Below are 13382 nucleotides of genomic sequence, written 5' to 3' on the forward strand. Positions count from 1 at the left end.
TCACCAGTGTTCGAAGCAGCTTGTAACAAATTTTAAGTTCCATGCTCTTAAAAAGCCTCAATTAATATTATTCTTCATAATATAAAGTTATTTTCAAGTCTTTTGATAACCATTTTACCAAAGGAAAACAATTGTGCACCGAAAAACTTGAACAATTCCCCTATAGTGACAAACTACCACAATGAAGGCTTCATTGTTTCAAGCAGCAGTTTGTCAGTGGCCAAAGGGTTAATTTTTTTTTTTATGACAAAACTACATTTTTCGGCGAACAATAACTGACAATTGTTTTCCTTTTGCCTTTGGTTAGGCCCAACTCGTTAAAAGGGGACATTAAAAAAATAATATTAATTGAGGCTTTTTAATTAAAGGAAGTGGAACTTTAAATTTGTTACATTGTGGTAAAATGCGGTAATTCGTCGGACCCGAACGCCCGAAGCATTATCCACACCAGAAAAATATTTTAAAAGGTTCTAAACCAATTAAACTTGTCCAAAGTAATTTTTACAGAGTTCCCTTTATTTACCACAGAGCGGTGTTTTTTTCACCAGGTCCGCGGAAAAATGAATTAATTATTTGCCGTCGATTTCTCCACACGATCAGGACCATGTCAGGGGAGAGCCATGTCAGGGGAGAGCCATGTCAGGGGAGAGCCATGTCAGGGGAGAGCCATGTCAGGGGAGAGCCATGTCAGGGGAGAGCCATGTCAGGGGAGAGCCATGTCAGGGGAGAGCCATGTCAGGGGAGGGCCATGTCAGGGGAGGGCCATGTCAGGGGAGGGCCATGTCAGGGGAGGGCCATGTCAGGGGAGGGCCATGTCAGGGGAGGGCCATGTCAGGGGAGGGCCATGTCAGGGGAGGGCCATGTCAGGGGAGGGCCATGTCAGGGGAGAGCCATGTCAGGGGAGAGCCATGTCAGGGGAGGGCCATGTCAGGGGAGGGCCATGTCAGGGGAGGGCCATGTCAGGGGAGGGCCATGTCAGGGGAGGGCCATGTCAGGGGAGGGCCATGTCAGGGGAGGGCCATGTCAGGGGAGGGCCATGTCAGGGGAGGGCCATGTCAGGGGAGAGCCATGTCAGGGGAGAGCCATGTCAGGGGAGAGCCATGTCAGGGGAGGGCCATGTCAGGGGAGGGCCATGTCAGGGGAGGGCCATGTCAGGGGAGAGCCATGTCAGGGGAGGGCCATGTCAGGGGAGGGCCATGTCAGGGGAGGGCCATGTCAGGGGAGGGCCATGTCAGGGGAGGGCCATGTCAGGGGAGGGCCATGTCAGGGGAGGGCCATGTCAGGGGAGAGCCATGTCAGGGGAGAGCCATGTCAGGGGAGAGCCATGTCAGGGGAGGGCCATGTCAGGGGAGGGCCATGTCAGGGGAGGGCCATGTCAGGGGAGGGCCATGTCAGGGGAGGGCCATGTCAGGGGAGGGCCATGTCAGGGGAGAGCCATGTCAGGGGAGAGCCATGTCAGGGGAGAGCCATGTCAGGGGAGAGCCATGTCAGGGGAGAGCCATGTCAGGGGGAGAGCCATGTCAGGGGAGGGCCATGTCCAACGCTCGAACCACTCGAGTGGCCCGAAGGGCTCTGGCTCTGGCTCTGGCCCGGGAGAGTTTCGATTGAATGTAACTTTATCAGATTCCATCACACCAGTAACAGGAACACATCATGGATTCTGCGATCTTAAAAACGTCCAGAAACAAAAATTAAAACGCATAAAATCGATTTATAATATTATACTTACCAAAAATGATCACGGCTGAAGATAATTTTAACTAAAATAGCTAGTCTTCTGCAGATTAAAGCGGATTGTCTCTGCCACACTCAGAAACAGTTGAAAGTTCACAAGTTTAACCAAACTTTACAAATGGCGGCGCGTGACGTGGAAATAGCAATTAGCCAATCAGATCTCTCCTCCAGTGAAAGGCAGACACAATCACACGGCACGAGGTGGCAAAGCGATCGCCATGGCAACACACGAGGCAGAAAACATAGTTCTGGATAATCGCGCTGCGTGCTGCGGCTGTACCGCGTCGTGATCTGGTTGTACAACCATGCGGCTGATTCCCGACGTCGTGAATCTTTCATACCGACGTCGTGTGTCTGCTGGGAATGGTCAATGGCAGCGAATGTCGTGGCAAGCAAAGATAGGGAGGTAAACTTGATTTTAATTTTGATTTTAATTAACCCTGTGTGTGTGAGTATCACAGCAGTTGTTACTTCAATGCAAGTGATAATTCGTGGAATGCATGTGAACATTCCGTACGGGCACGCACTATTTCCGGATAGTGATGAATTAATGTATTCTAATAATTTCTCGATTTCTCATGCGCATTTATGGATAAACACAATGCCCTAATCCATGGGGGGGGGGGGGGTTGCACGTACGGGCACAAGAGAGCGAAGGTATGGCCTGTGTGGTTGTTTCTGCCTCGCGGTTTGAAAGTTTTTTTTGGGTTTGCACGTATGGCCACCCACGTACGGGCACGTACTAGTTTATTTAAAATATTAATTAAATTAAATTTAAAAAAGAAAAAAAAAATTTTTTTTTTCAAAATTTTCGATTTTTTTTTTTGCCTATAACACTCTCAGGCACTCACTGATGAACCTCTGAAACTTTGACAAAGATTCGTTCAGCCATCTTTGAGAAAAATTGTCAGACACACGCACACAGAGACAGACAAACTGCCTCATATAGTATCGATACGACACTGCTTGTTGCAGTGTTGCTTGCAAAAAGATTTGAAATATTTTTATGGCAAAAAAATTTGATCTCAAAAAAAAATCTTAACAAGTACTCCTCTGAAATACAATGTCTTTGGTTTTATTGAATAAATTTGCTGCTACTGTAAACCGAATATTTCGAGTATTGAAAATGTGGGAAGCAACAACACATAGTTGGCCATGTACAGTATGTATTTACAGGAGTTTACATCGCGTAAATAGGCCAAAGGTCAACAAACTTGTCAAATTTATAAAATCCTCAATTTTCATCCGATTGACGAGAAATTTGAGGACTATTTTCATATCAGCTTTACTGAATTCAACCACCAATTATTTTTGAGGTCAAATTTGTTTTCTTGATTTCGCAAGTATCGTGCTGTGCAAGACATCTTTCTTGTATGTTTGTTTGTGACCCGACTCTTCTGAACCCCCAAAGTTAATCACCACAACACTTTTATGGGATCACATTTTTTTTTTTACCATGATGCATCTAAATAAGGGTTTCAAACAGTTATTTTCTCACTTCATAACGTATAAACACACGAGCCACCACCTGTTGCTATGTCCGCAAGGGTAGATCCATTTCTAAATACAATGCTTCATAAAAAGGCCATTTTTTTTCGAATTCCAACCCAGATACTGATGTAATTGGTGCGATGGTGAGCTCTGATCGTCAAATGTGTTTTCAGATGTGAAACATAACTGTTAATTAAGACGTTACAAGGATCAGTAAGATCGGCAAAGAAATTGTTACATGACTTTTCAAATGCGTTAATCATTCAAAAGCAAAAATAGTCCAAACACAACCTACATACATCGATTTAAAGGTAATTTTACTGCTCGTGCAAAGACAACTCTCAATTAAGGGTGAAAGAAGAGTTTGTTGAAAAAAAAAAAAAAGAAAAAAAAAAAAAAAGGTAACCTCGAAATATACATCCTGCAGTTAAAACAAGCAATTTTGATCTGTATACCTACCTATATAGTTGTTTAGAGAGTGCCTTCTGATTGTATGGCAACAAAGCAAATTTTGAATACCTCGTCTAATTAAGCCGTGATGATCTTGGGTGATCGGGACAATTGGTGCATTTTAAACTAAGGTCGTGACAAGTTCCCATAGGCTGCAGTTTGATAATTATGTCTTGCAAATTAAATACTGTACATTAAATTAAAGCCAGATCAGCCACACATTCAAGGATCTAAATCAGAAGGGTGAAAAAACGAGATTTGGAGTCGTTAAGGTACGCGTGGGGCAGTTGTACCATCATAAACGAGGGTAGATCCATATATACAATGCCTGCCATGCAAACCATGTGCCACCATCTACAAGCCACCACATGCCAATATGAAAACTGCCAACAACCACCTCACAATACGGAAAGTTGTTTTGCTGTTTGTTTGTTTGTTTGTTTGTGATCTTCCTGCTTTGAGCTCCCAATGTTAATCGCAACGCAAGTTTCTACGATCAGATTTTTAACCACGATGCACCTGAATAGGGGTTTTAAACACTTATGAGGAGGTAATTTGATCCGTTATTGCCATGTCACACTCCCAAGTTAATTTATTTACAAACCTGAGGTAATTTATTGACTGCAGCTTCACTCCTTTACACCCTTTAGACCCCATTAGACCATTGAGACTCCTTTGACCCTTTACACCCCTGAGACATTTACATCCTTTGGATCCCCTTCAAACCCATTTTGACCCTTTTGAGACATATACACCTTTTTCGACACTTCTCAGACCTGTACACTTTTTAAAACCATTTTGACACTTTAAACCCCTTTTTACTCTTTCACCTTTAGACTAATTTCAGGCCCATTAGACCATTGGAACATTTTAGACCACTTTATGACCTTTAAGACCCTTAAAATACTTTATACCCCTGAGACCCTTTATACTGATTATATCCCTTTGACCTATCAGACCTTTACACCCTTTTTGAACTTTTCAAGCCCTTAAGCCACATTGGAACCCTTTGAAAATTCAAAATAATTAACCCTGAATATTGTTTTTGACCACCATTTTTGTGCATCACAATTTGCAACGACGAATCGAAACAGATATCTCAAAGCGAAACTGATGTTGAAAAATGAAACTGAAACTTCTGATCTATGGATCATCGAATGGGAAACCAAAATGAAATGCATGTACAAACTTTGGTACATCATTGGTGATGAGGGTTGGGGTCAAGTTTGATCAAAACTGTGTGTGTAGTTTCAGAGAAGAAGTTGCAACTGTTTGTGGATGGACGGATGGACGATGCGCCATCCCATAAGCTTCCAGGAACTACGTTCCAGGTGAGCTAAAATTACGTGCATGAGATAGACTGATGGAATTGATGAGAACACAAATACTGTACAAAACACACAAATCGTTTTATGGTTGGAGGAGTTAGAAAAACACTTAAAAAAGGAGAGTGATTGATTTGAAAAGGAAAAGTTTGAATCAATAATCCGAAGGTAACTTTAATTATAATCCGGAGACACGTAATTATTTTAAACGGCTTCAAACACAATATGTTATTGTTCTAATTGACAAAGCAAATAATAATATTGTATTTGTCTGCAAAACATTCCACATTCAAACACTTTTGGAAGAATTGGGCTTAAAGACTGTACTCTCAAAAACATCCAAAAGAAGTAACGGTAATAAAATAGACTTGATACAACACCATATAAATCACTCAAAATCGAGAAGACTGTTAGTTCCAGATAAATACCATAAATTACCATTCATTCATTGGATCCCAAAAATGCACAAAAAAGTAGAGAATGCAGTTCGAAATCATTGTCAGGTAGTGTTACAGGGGCAATTAATCTAATTTATAAATGCTTTCCAAAAACGACCATGAAAAGGCAAGGTTTTATTCTGGTATTAAAAAAATCTGGATCATTGATAATTCCAAACCTATAATCAACAGTATCCACAACATTAATAACACGGGTAATGCTAAATGTCTATAAACTTGTGATTTTTCTACATTATACACAAACATTCCACATGACAAGCTCATAGCCGCATTGGATAGAGCTTTTCGATAAGGCATTTGCAGGAGGGAATGAAGCAAACACGAAATTCTATCAAAAAATAGCAAATTGATCTATAAAGGAAAAATCAAGATTCATATAGTTTAAAAAAAAAATAGACTTCAAGAAAGTATCAGATTTCTCTGAAACAACAGTTTCCTTACATTTGGCAGCAGGATACTCCAGCATACAGTGGGGATACCCCTGGGTTCCGATACGGTCCCTTTCTTTGCAAATTTGTTCCTGTACATGTGCGAGTCTGATTGGGTAGGACGTCGACTATTCGAACCCTGATCGAGTCATACTTAAAGTCTTAAAAACATGGTATGTCCTGCTTCCTCACTTGATGCTCAGCATTTAAAAGAGGATAGAGTATGAACAAACAACCATATGTTGGTAATGAAAGCACTAGCTTTGATAGGCCTCATGGGCTCCATCTGCTTTGAAGTTCCTTGTGAGGTCAGGCATGGGAGCACGCGCCTGAGCAGCAAGTCACCACGTCCACCTTCCGCCGGTACTCCAGGGGCCTCTGTCTGGCCATCCCCCAGGCAGATCCCTGGCCCATCTCCATCTCCTTGAGATGCCAGTCAACCTGCTGCAACCACGAGGCACATGGTCAGCCCATTGGCCTCCTCCATTCACGAGGCTCCCTCGCTGAGAGAATCTGGTGAGCAGGATCAGCATTAGGAAAACTAGCCACATGTCCATACAGCCACAGCTTTCACTCACGGACTATGCAGGTAACAAATCTCATTTGAGTCTCTCTCGGCAACCGCTCATTTGACACAAAGTCTGACCAGCGATAGCCAAGGATTCTCTGAACAGACATGGCACCAAAGGAATTAATTCTCCGTCTCAGATCCCTGGCCAGAGTCCAAGTCTCACATCTGTAGAGCAAGACTGGAAGCACCAAGGACCTGAAGACAAACTTTCAGATTGATTAGTTTTGGTGGCACCCACGAAGACCAAGAATCCTCCAGAGGGAATCCCTTGTCAGGGAATCATGTTACACTGGAGTGGCACTCGGTAGTGCACATGCCTCCACCAGCCTGAACATTTTACGGTTTGTATCCCATTACTAGGCCGGATCTGCATCCAGACCTGAAGCAAAATCTAATTAGCTTGTTCTTGTCACCTAACCAACTTATCCACCAAGTTTTTTCATAACTCTTCAACAACTCTTTGAAATATTGTGCTGTATATCATTTTTGGCCCCATCTCTCAATGGTGAAGAATCGCTTGGAAATAAAAACAAACAAACTCGTATCCAGATCCAGATCTAAATCCAAATCTGCACCAAAAATCGAATCAATGCATACTTGTCAGACACCAAACATGTCCACCAAATTTCATCCGAAACTGTCCATAACTTTTTGAGAGATCTTGCTCTTTATTGTTTTTCGCTCTATCAATAGTGATGAATCACTTAAAATTCATAGTATCCAGATCCGGATCTTCACCAAAATGGAATCAATTTGTAGATGTCACATACCCAACCTGTCCACCAAATTTCGTCCGGATCTGTCAATAACTTTTTGAGATATCAATTTGACAGACAGACAGACAAACAGGTGAAAACATAACTTTTGTCCACCTTCGGTAGCAGAGGTAATTTTATAATGCTCCATAGCTTCATGCAAAGTTGAACCTGTTTTTTTCTTTGAGGTTCGTGCCGGCTTTAGCCTCACAAACGTAGTTTGGACTGAACCCATTAAAACACTCCAAATTCCTCTCGAAGTGTATACTTTGTGAGATGTAATTCAATAACTGTTTCAAATGTCTTCTCTTCTTTCTCTCATGGTATTGGCCCAGCGCACGACTTTTGTGCGTATTGTCATTCAAACGATATAGCAAGTGTTGACCTTTATTCACATGTGACCTTTCTCTTTCGTCGTTTTTTTTGTTTTTACTTCCCTTTTGTGTTACACCCTCTATTTTAATGCCAAAACGTTTGACTTTGGTTTTCAACTTTTTTCTCTACTCGACTCCATAAATGTTGGAATGTGCAATTTATACTGTAATGTGCATTCAAAACGAGATATTCACGAAAATCCGAGTAAGTTCATTTAATCAGTAAGTAAATATTTTTTTTTCTGCGGAATTATATAATTTTACATGCAATGAAAATAAAAACGTTGCCATTTCTTGGACCATTGTAAGTGCCCCATTCTGAGAACATTTCCAACACACACCTATTACTGATTATAAACGAGGACAACATCAGTGACCGTTTTTCTACCTCGTCGTTTTCCAACAATTTTAATGTTTATTTTCAAATAGGAAGTCATCTTTATTTTTCGACTTCTATCACAGAACACTTCGATTGATGTACTTTGTCCATACCCTGGATCATTACCTCTGCCACCGAAGGTGGAAGGAGGTTATGTTTTTTCCCCTGTGTTTGTTACTTGCAAAATCGAGGATTTTTTTTTTTTTTTCAAGTGTATTGGTCAGTCGATTTTGTTATTCTGTCTGTTTGTCTGTCTATCGCCGACAGGATACAATTTTAAAACGATCCTCATGAAACTTTACCAAGTCATATAGGTAATCTCAACTGAGAAGCCTATTGATTTTGAGGTCAAAGGTCATCTTGAGGTCAAGTTCCTAAAATCGTCATTTTTCATCCGATGCACTTGAATTCTGAACAGGATTTGCACATTGGGTCACTGAATTGGGAAACCAATTATTTTTGAAGTCAAAAGGTCAACTCAAGGTCAAACTTCTAAAATCATCAAATTTCATCTGAAAAATGGTCAATTTTCATCTGTAACCTGAACATTAAGCAGCAATTGCAAAGTGTCTCACTGAATTTGGAAACCAACTATTTTTGAGGTCAAAAGGTCAACTCAAGGTCCACCTTATAAAATCATCAATTTATATCTGAAAAAAACCAATTTTCATCCGATTGACCTGAACTTTGATTAAGGTTGTCAATTTTAATCTTAATGAAATGGACACTTTGATGTATCCATGGCAACCTTTGGAGAGGGGGTGGACCTTGTAAGTATCATGCTCTGAATGACATCTTTTTCTTGTTTGTTTGTCTGTGAACAGGATATTTCAAAATGTTGTCTGGATTTGGACGACATTTTGTGGACAGGTTGGATGTGTAACAAGGATGAATCGCATCAATTTTGATGAAGATCCAAATCTGGGTTCGAGAATTTTTTAAGTGTTTCGTCACCATTGAGAGATAGTGACAAAAACTATATATAGCACAATATCTCAAAATCTTGTTGATGGATTATGACAAAACTAGTGGATGAGTTGGTTCGATGATAAAAACAAGCCAATTAGATTTTGGTTAAGGTCCGGATCCAGATCCAGCCTATCAATAGGATACAAAACGTAAACGGTCCTGACTGGCAGAGGTATTCACTCTACTGAGTGCTGCTCCAGGTTCTCTTGGCCTACTCTTTGCAATTTAAACAGTGTTTAGTTAAGCTCATCACAAGCAGTAGTCTCTTCTATTCAACAAAAGTGGTTGTGTAATACATGTCCGATTTCAAGTTGCAACCATTGTGAGCCCATCTGCATGATGAAATAACAGGAAATCATTTTTCTGCCCTTGAATGAAAACTCAAACGTTCCACGTTCATAATCCCCACATGCTTGAAACTCGATGTTCCCACAGGAAGAAATCAACAATTCCACAAGAAGGAATTATTTAACCCAGGAGACTGAAAGCAAACTTTCATCTGTACTTGATTTCACTCATTACTTTGATTGTAGGTAATGCTGCACATACTATAGCGGGCATTTATGGTGAGATCACAGTGACGTTTTACATCTCCGGGCATTACAGAGTATAGGCCAATGCCGACTTGATCCTGAATGTCTTCGTGTTTGCAACCAGGATAAAAACTTGCTTCATAGCGAGAAGTTTGGCTGAAGTCAGCCTGATGGTTGCTCGCAACACCAAGTGATGATTAGTAAATAATTGTTCCATCAAGTAAGGGGAAAACGTTAAAACGATACGGTGGGACTTCTATTTCAAACTTGTCATGTTGTAGGGGGTGTGGGTGGGGGTGAGGCTCGGCCATCTTACAAGCTTTCCCAGAAACTGGGACCCATTTTCGGTAAGAGCTGCGCAGCTGTGCCAATGCTGCACAGTCGAACTGTTGCGACTCCCTCTCCCCTCCCCACTCTCTGCTCGTCCATTTCAGCGCTCCAGGCTAACTCAAGACTTCGTCTACACATAGACTACAGCAGTGGCTGTCGGTGTTTAAACCGCTTCTTTTTGGAGCTCAGTAAGCATTAAGGTCCTGGCAGATGATCCTGTGCAAACTGCGGGCAATTAACCATATCTTTGTTGAATAAAACTTCAAAAGGACATTGCAATGGGATAAAAAGCTGAATATGATTTTAAATATTCATACTGTGGTGAAATGATTGAATGCTTGACCTGGTCAAAATGGCGCGTGGTATAAAACTTGGCCACGTGATTTGAAGAGGCATCATTTGCATGGTACGTTTATCTCCTGCTCGATCAGCTTTTACAGCTTGTGTTTCTCACTTCAGCTCTCTTTTATTTCCATGTCCATTATTTTTCTACCTGTTGCACCGTCTACTTCTGGCTTTTATTGTGAAAGTGTAGCAAAACGTTTATGTGGTATACATTGAAATTCCTGTTTGCAAAGTTGTGTCAAACGTTTTCACTGGAGTAGGTGAGACTGGAAAGGTAGGTGTTTCCCAGATTTCCAGCAGCATTTAGCACCATTCCAATATACAGCACTTTCCAACACTGATTGGCATGCAAAGCCAGACCTATGTCTCATATACCCATGATATTGACAGTCCCTTAACTGAAATCGTGTACTCCTACCATATCCTACCATATGTAAGGACATGACCCTAGAATCTTAAATGATATTCAGCATGTCAAATAATCAACATAATGGGATGATACTGTGACATAAAGGTGATGCTTTCCACATAACTTTTGAGTGGAAAGCATGGCTTTGTTATAGTGTGTGTTTGCTTTTAAGTAGTTTCATTGCATGTGAAAAGGCAGCTCGAAACGTATGGAACACGTTATCTCATGAATGCTGCATGGCTGGCAGATTGCTTCGAGGTATGTCCACTGGCCATTTGAGCTCTGTATCCTGGGTTGGAATTTCTACCCAACTTAAATTTAAGTGCTGTCAATAAATTTCAAAATGAGTCTCATGAACAATTTGAAGAATTTACTTGAATGTTGGGTATTTCTAAGTTCGGATATGGTTTTTCTGTGGTTGAAAGGCCAAAACATTGTCAAGACAGAATAAAGGGAAACTAAGAAACCGGGGATACATTTTTGGCAAGAAACAGAGGGATATGGCACAGGTAGCGATGTGTGCCATAAGAGATGAGTCAGCATGGATACAACGAGGGAAAGATGCTGATGGCACACGGAGAAAAGTTAATTCATGCAAACAGGTAAATAAAAAAAACCTGAGTAACACTGAACCACAAGTAAGGACACCCACCAACTCCAACTACCGAAACAATGCCATCTGAACTTGTAGTACTGGAAAATCAACCTGTTGATTACAAGGAGGAAATATAGTTACGCTCTAAGGGCAAAGTTCACCATGAAATCGAGAAAATGAAAGCTAAAATGACAGAAAAAGATCAGGCAATTGTATGGTATAAAATAAGTTACAAATTGCAGATAGGGTTGCAGAGAGACAAAGACAGAGACAGATAGCACAAAGGTTCCAAAGAACAAAGGATATAACTATTCTGATGATGATTCATCAATCACCAAATCAGAATCTTTTCTGAAATGAACTCTAAATATTCATCATCCTGTGAGGAAGACACTATCATCATTTTTCACCATGCACTAATAAAGGAACTAAAGGAGAGATACACCAGAAGTAGTGTTCAGTATTTGGCCACACATCGTCACCGATGAAGAGGGAAATCCTAAAATAAAGTATTGTGACGTCCACGGGACTTGAACAGTCCCGCCAACGTAGAATGAGCCGAAACGATGGAGGCGATTTATTTGTTTATAACCCAAACATGGCGGTTCTAATCGCTCTACCGCAAATGGGACGAGGAAGGTGGCACGAGTCACTTTTCACTGAGTTGGTGATGTTTATTCGTTTTTATTATTACCAGAAATAACAAGACTCGGCAAGAAGAGGGCTCCGGGGCGATTCGACGGGATGGTGTGGGATCGGGCGTGGGGAAAACGCAGACAATTCCAATGAATATAGAGATCTCAAACCTTCTAAGGCGCCAAGCACACACACACACACACACACACACACACACACACACACACACACACACACACACACACACACACACACACACACACACACACACACACACACACACACACACACACACACAACGTAGCTATTTCTGGTGATCAGGCTGGACCGTGGTGTGGACGCAACTGTCCCTGGATCGGCGTCGGACGAGCTGGCCTTGCTCTCGTCAGGGGGGCAGGAGAAACCGTGGTGCTGTCGACCTGGTCTTGGCCCAAGTCTGCTCACAGCCGCCAGGGAGCCAGTTCTGGCGCCAAGTTGCGAGCAGGAGAGGGAGGCAGGTCTGCCCGCCGTTCGACCCCGTACTCCGAGTCAGCAGAACCCCAGAGCCAACCAAGGCGAGGCACGAGGCTCGGCAAGGCTCCCAGACACGATCAAGAACACGATCGACTCAGCCCAACAACCAGGACGCTCTCTGCCGCCACAGCTTCCACACCAAAAAAACACGATCGTTCTGGTTGTAATCTTCTTCTTCTTCCTTTTCGACCCCGAACAGAACCTTTTTATCCTTCGTCCTCGTCACTCCCAATCGAGCCGTTTATTGGCCCACCGCCATCGCCTTCCGCCAATCGTGATCACGGGGCGGAGCCATCCGCTGCACTGTCCTGTGATGTCACGGCCAGTCTTCAGAGAATACCAAAAGGGGTTTACGCAGACACACTTACCCTATCCCGTGTCCCTATCTAATTACGTGACAATTATCATTTCCCCCCTTGAAGAAATGAACATTTACTAGACAACTTATCACCACTGAATTGCTACTTATTACATCGAGATCCTGGTAAACTCGAACAGCATGGCATACCTAATTAGACATCCTAATTACCCTTTGAATGCATACCCACCCCCTCAAACGTAACAGTATTTTCTGATTAAACATGCACAGAAAAATTTAAATGCTTTGCAAACACGCAAATGCCAACTGGTGAGGTTATTCGAGCTTTTAAGAGAAATAAATGTGTGGATTAAGTTTCAGATGTGACGTAAACAAAAATCGTGGAATTCTTTGAGTGAGATCACGACAGCCGAATGAAACTATCCAAAAAGGACACCATAACCAGGAGACAGGTGAAGAAGCTAAAACAGGGTTATAACTGCTGATAGTGTTCCAAATCTTCACAAAAAAATTTTTCTCGAAAATCCATCAGAAAAGTTCTCATATTAAAAGTTCTGTTCCCGCAGACTGTTCTGGGTTATAGTTCCTCGTGGAACAGATTGTGACATGTGCTTCCAAGCTAAACAACATCTTCCAGTTGAGGGTAGATGTACAGTTCAAGGGATAATTGCTATCCCATCAGCTATTTTGGAAGATCAGATAGATGTTTGTGATTTCAGTAGAAAGTCATTTGTATGTATAATAAAGCTATAAAGTGTTGAGATAAGA

At 41.8% G+C, this 13382-nt stretch overlaps 1 protein-coding gene and 1 long non-coding RNA gene across 6 annotated transcripts in view; one reads left to right on the forward strand and one right to left on the reverse strand.

The window, feature by feature from the left end:
- Positions 1-1867, reverse strand: part of LOC147034627 (uncharacterized) — a 73257-nt gene extending 71390 nt beyond the window's left edge. Inside the window, exon 1 of the long non-coding RNA XR_015059533.1 lies at positions 1730-1867. This is a non-coding gene — a long non-coding RNA (uncharacterized LOC147034627). The remainder of the gene's footprint in view (positions 1-1729) is intronic.
- A 140-nt stretch (positions 1868-2007) lies between these two features.
- Positions 2008-13382, forward strand: part of CFAP184 (cilia and flagella associated protein 184) — a 202794-nt gene continuing 191419 nt past the window's right edge. The window contains exons 1-2 of one of the 5 annotated variants that reach the window (XM_085886496.1): positions 2008-2140; positions 4924-5006. In XM_085886496.1, the coding sequence (XP_085742622.1) occupies positions 4962-5006 (45 nt within the window). In that variant the 5' untranslated portion in view covers positions 2008-2140; positions 4924-4961. Of the gene's footprint in view, positions 2141-4923; positions 5007-13382 lie in introns of those variants that run through there. The other 4 variants (XM_085886506.1, XM_085886449.1, XM_085886470.1 and 1 more) reach the window with 4 other exon arrangements.

The sequence above is a fragment of the Eptatretus burgeri genome, chromosome 1, assembly GCF_056783735.1.
Source record: "Eptatretus burgeri isolate ZD-2024b chromosome 1, Ebu_testis_v1, whole genome shotgun sequence".
NCBI lineage: Eukaryota > Metazoa > Chordata > Myxini > Myxiniformes > Myxinidae > Eptatretus > Eptatretus burgeri.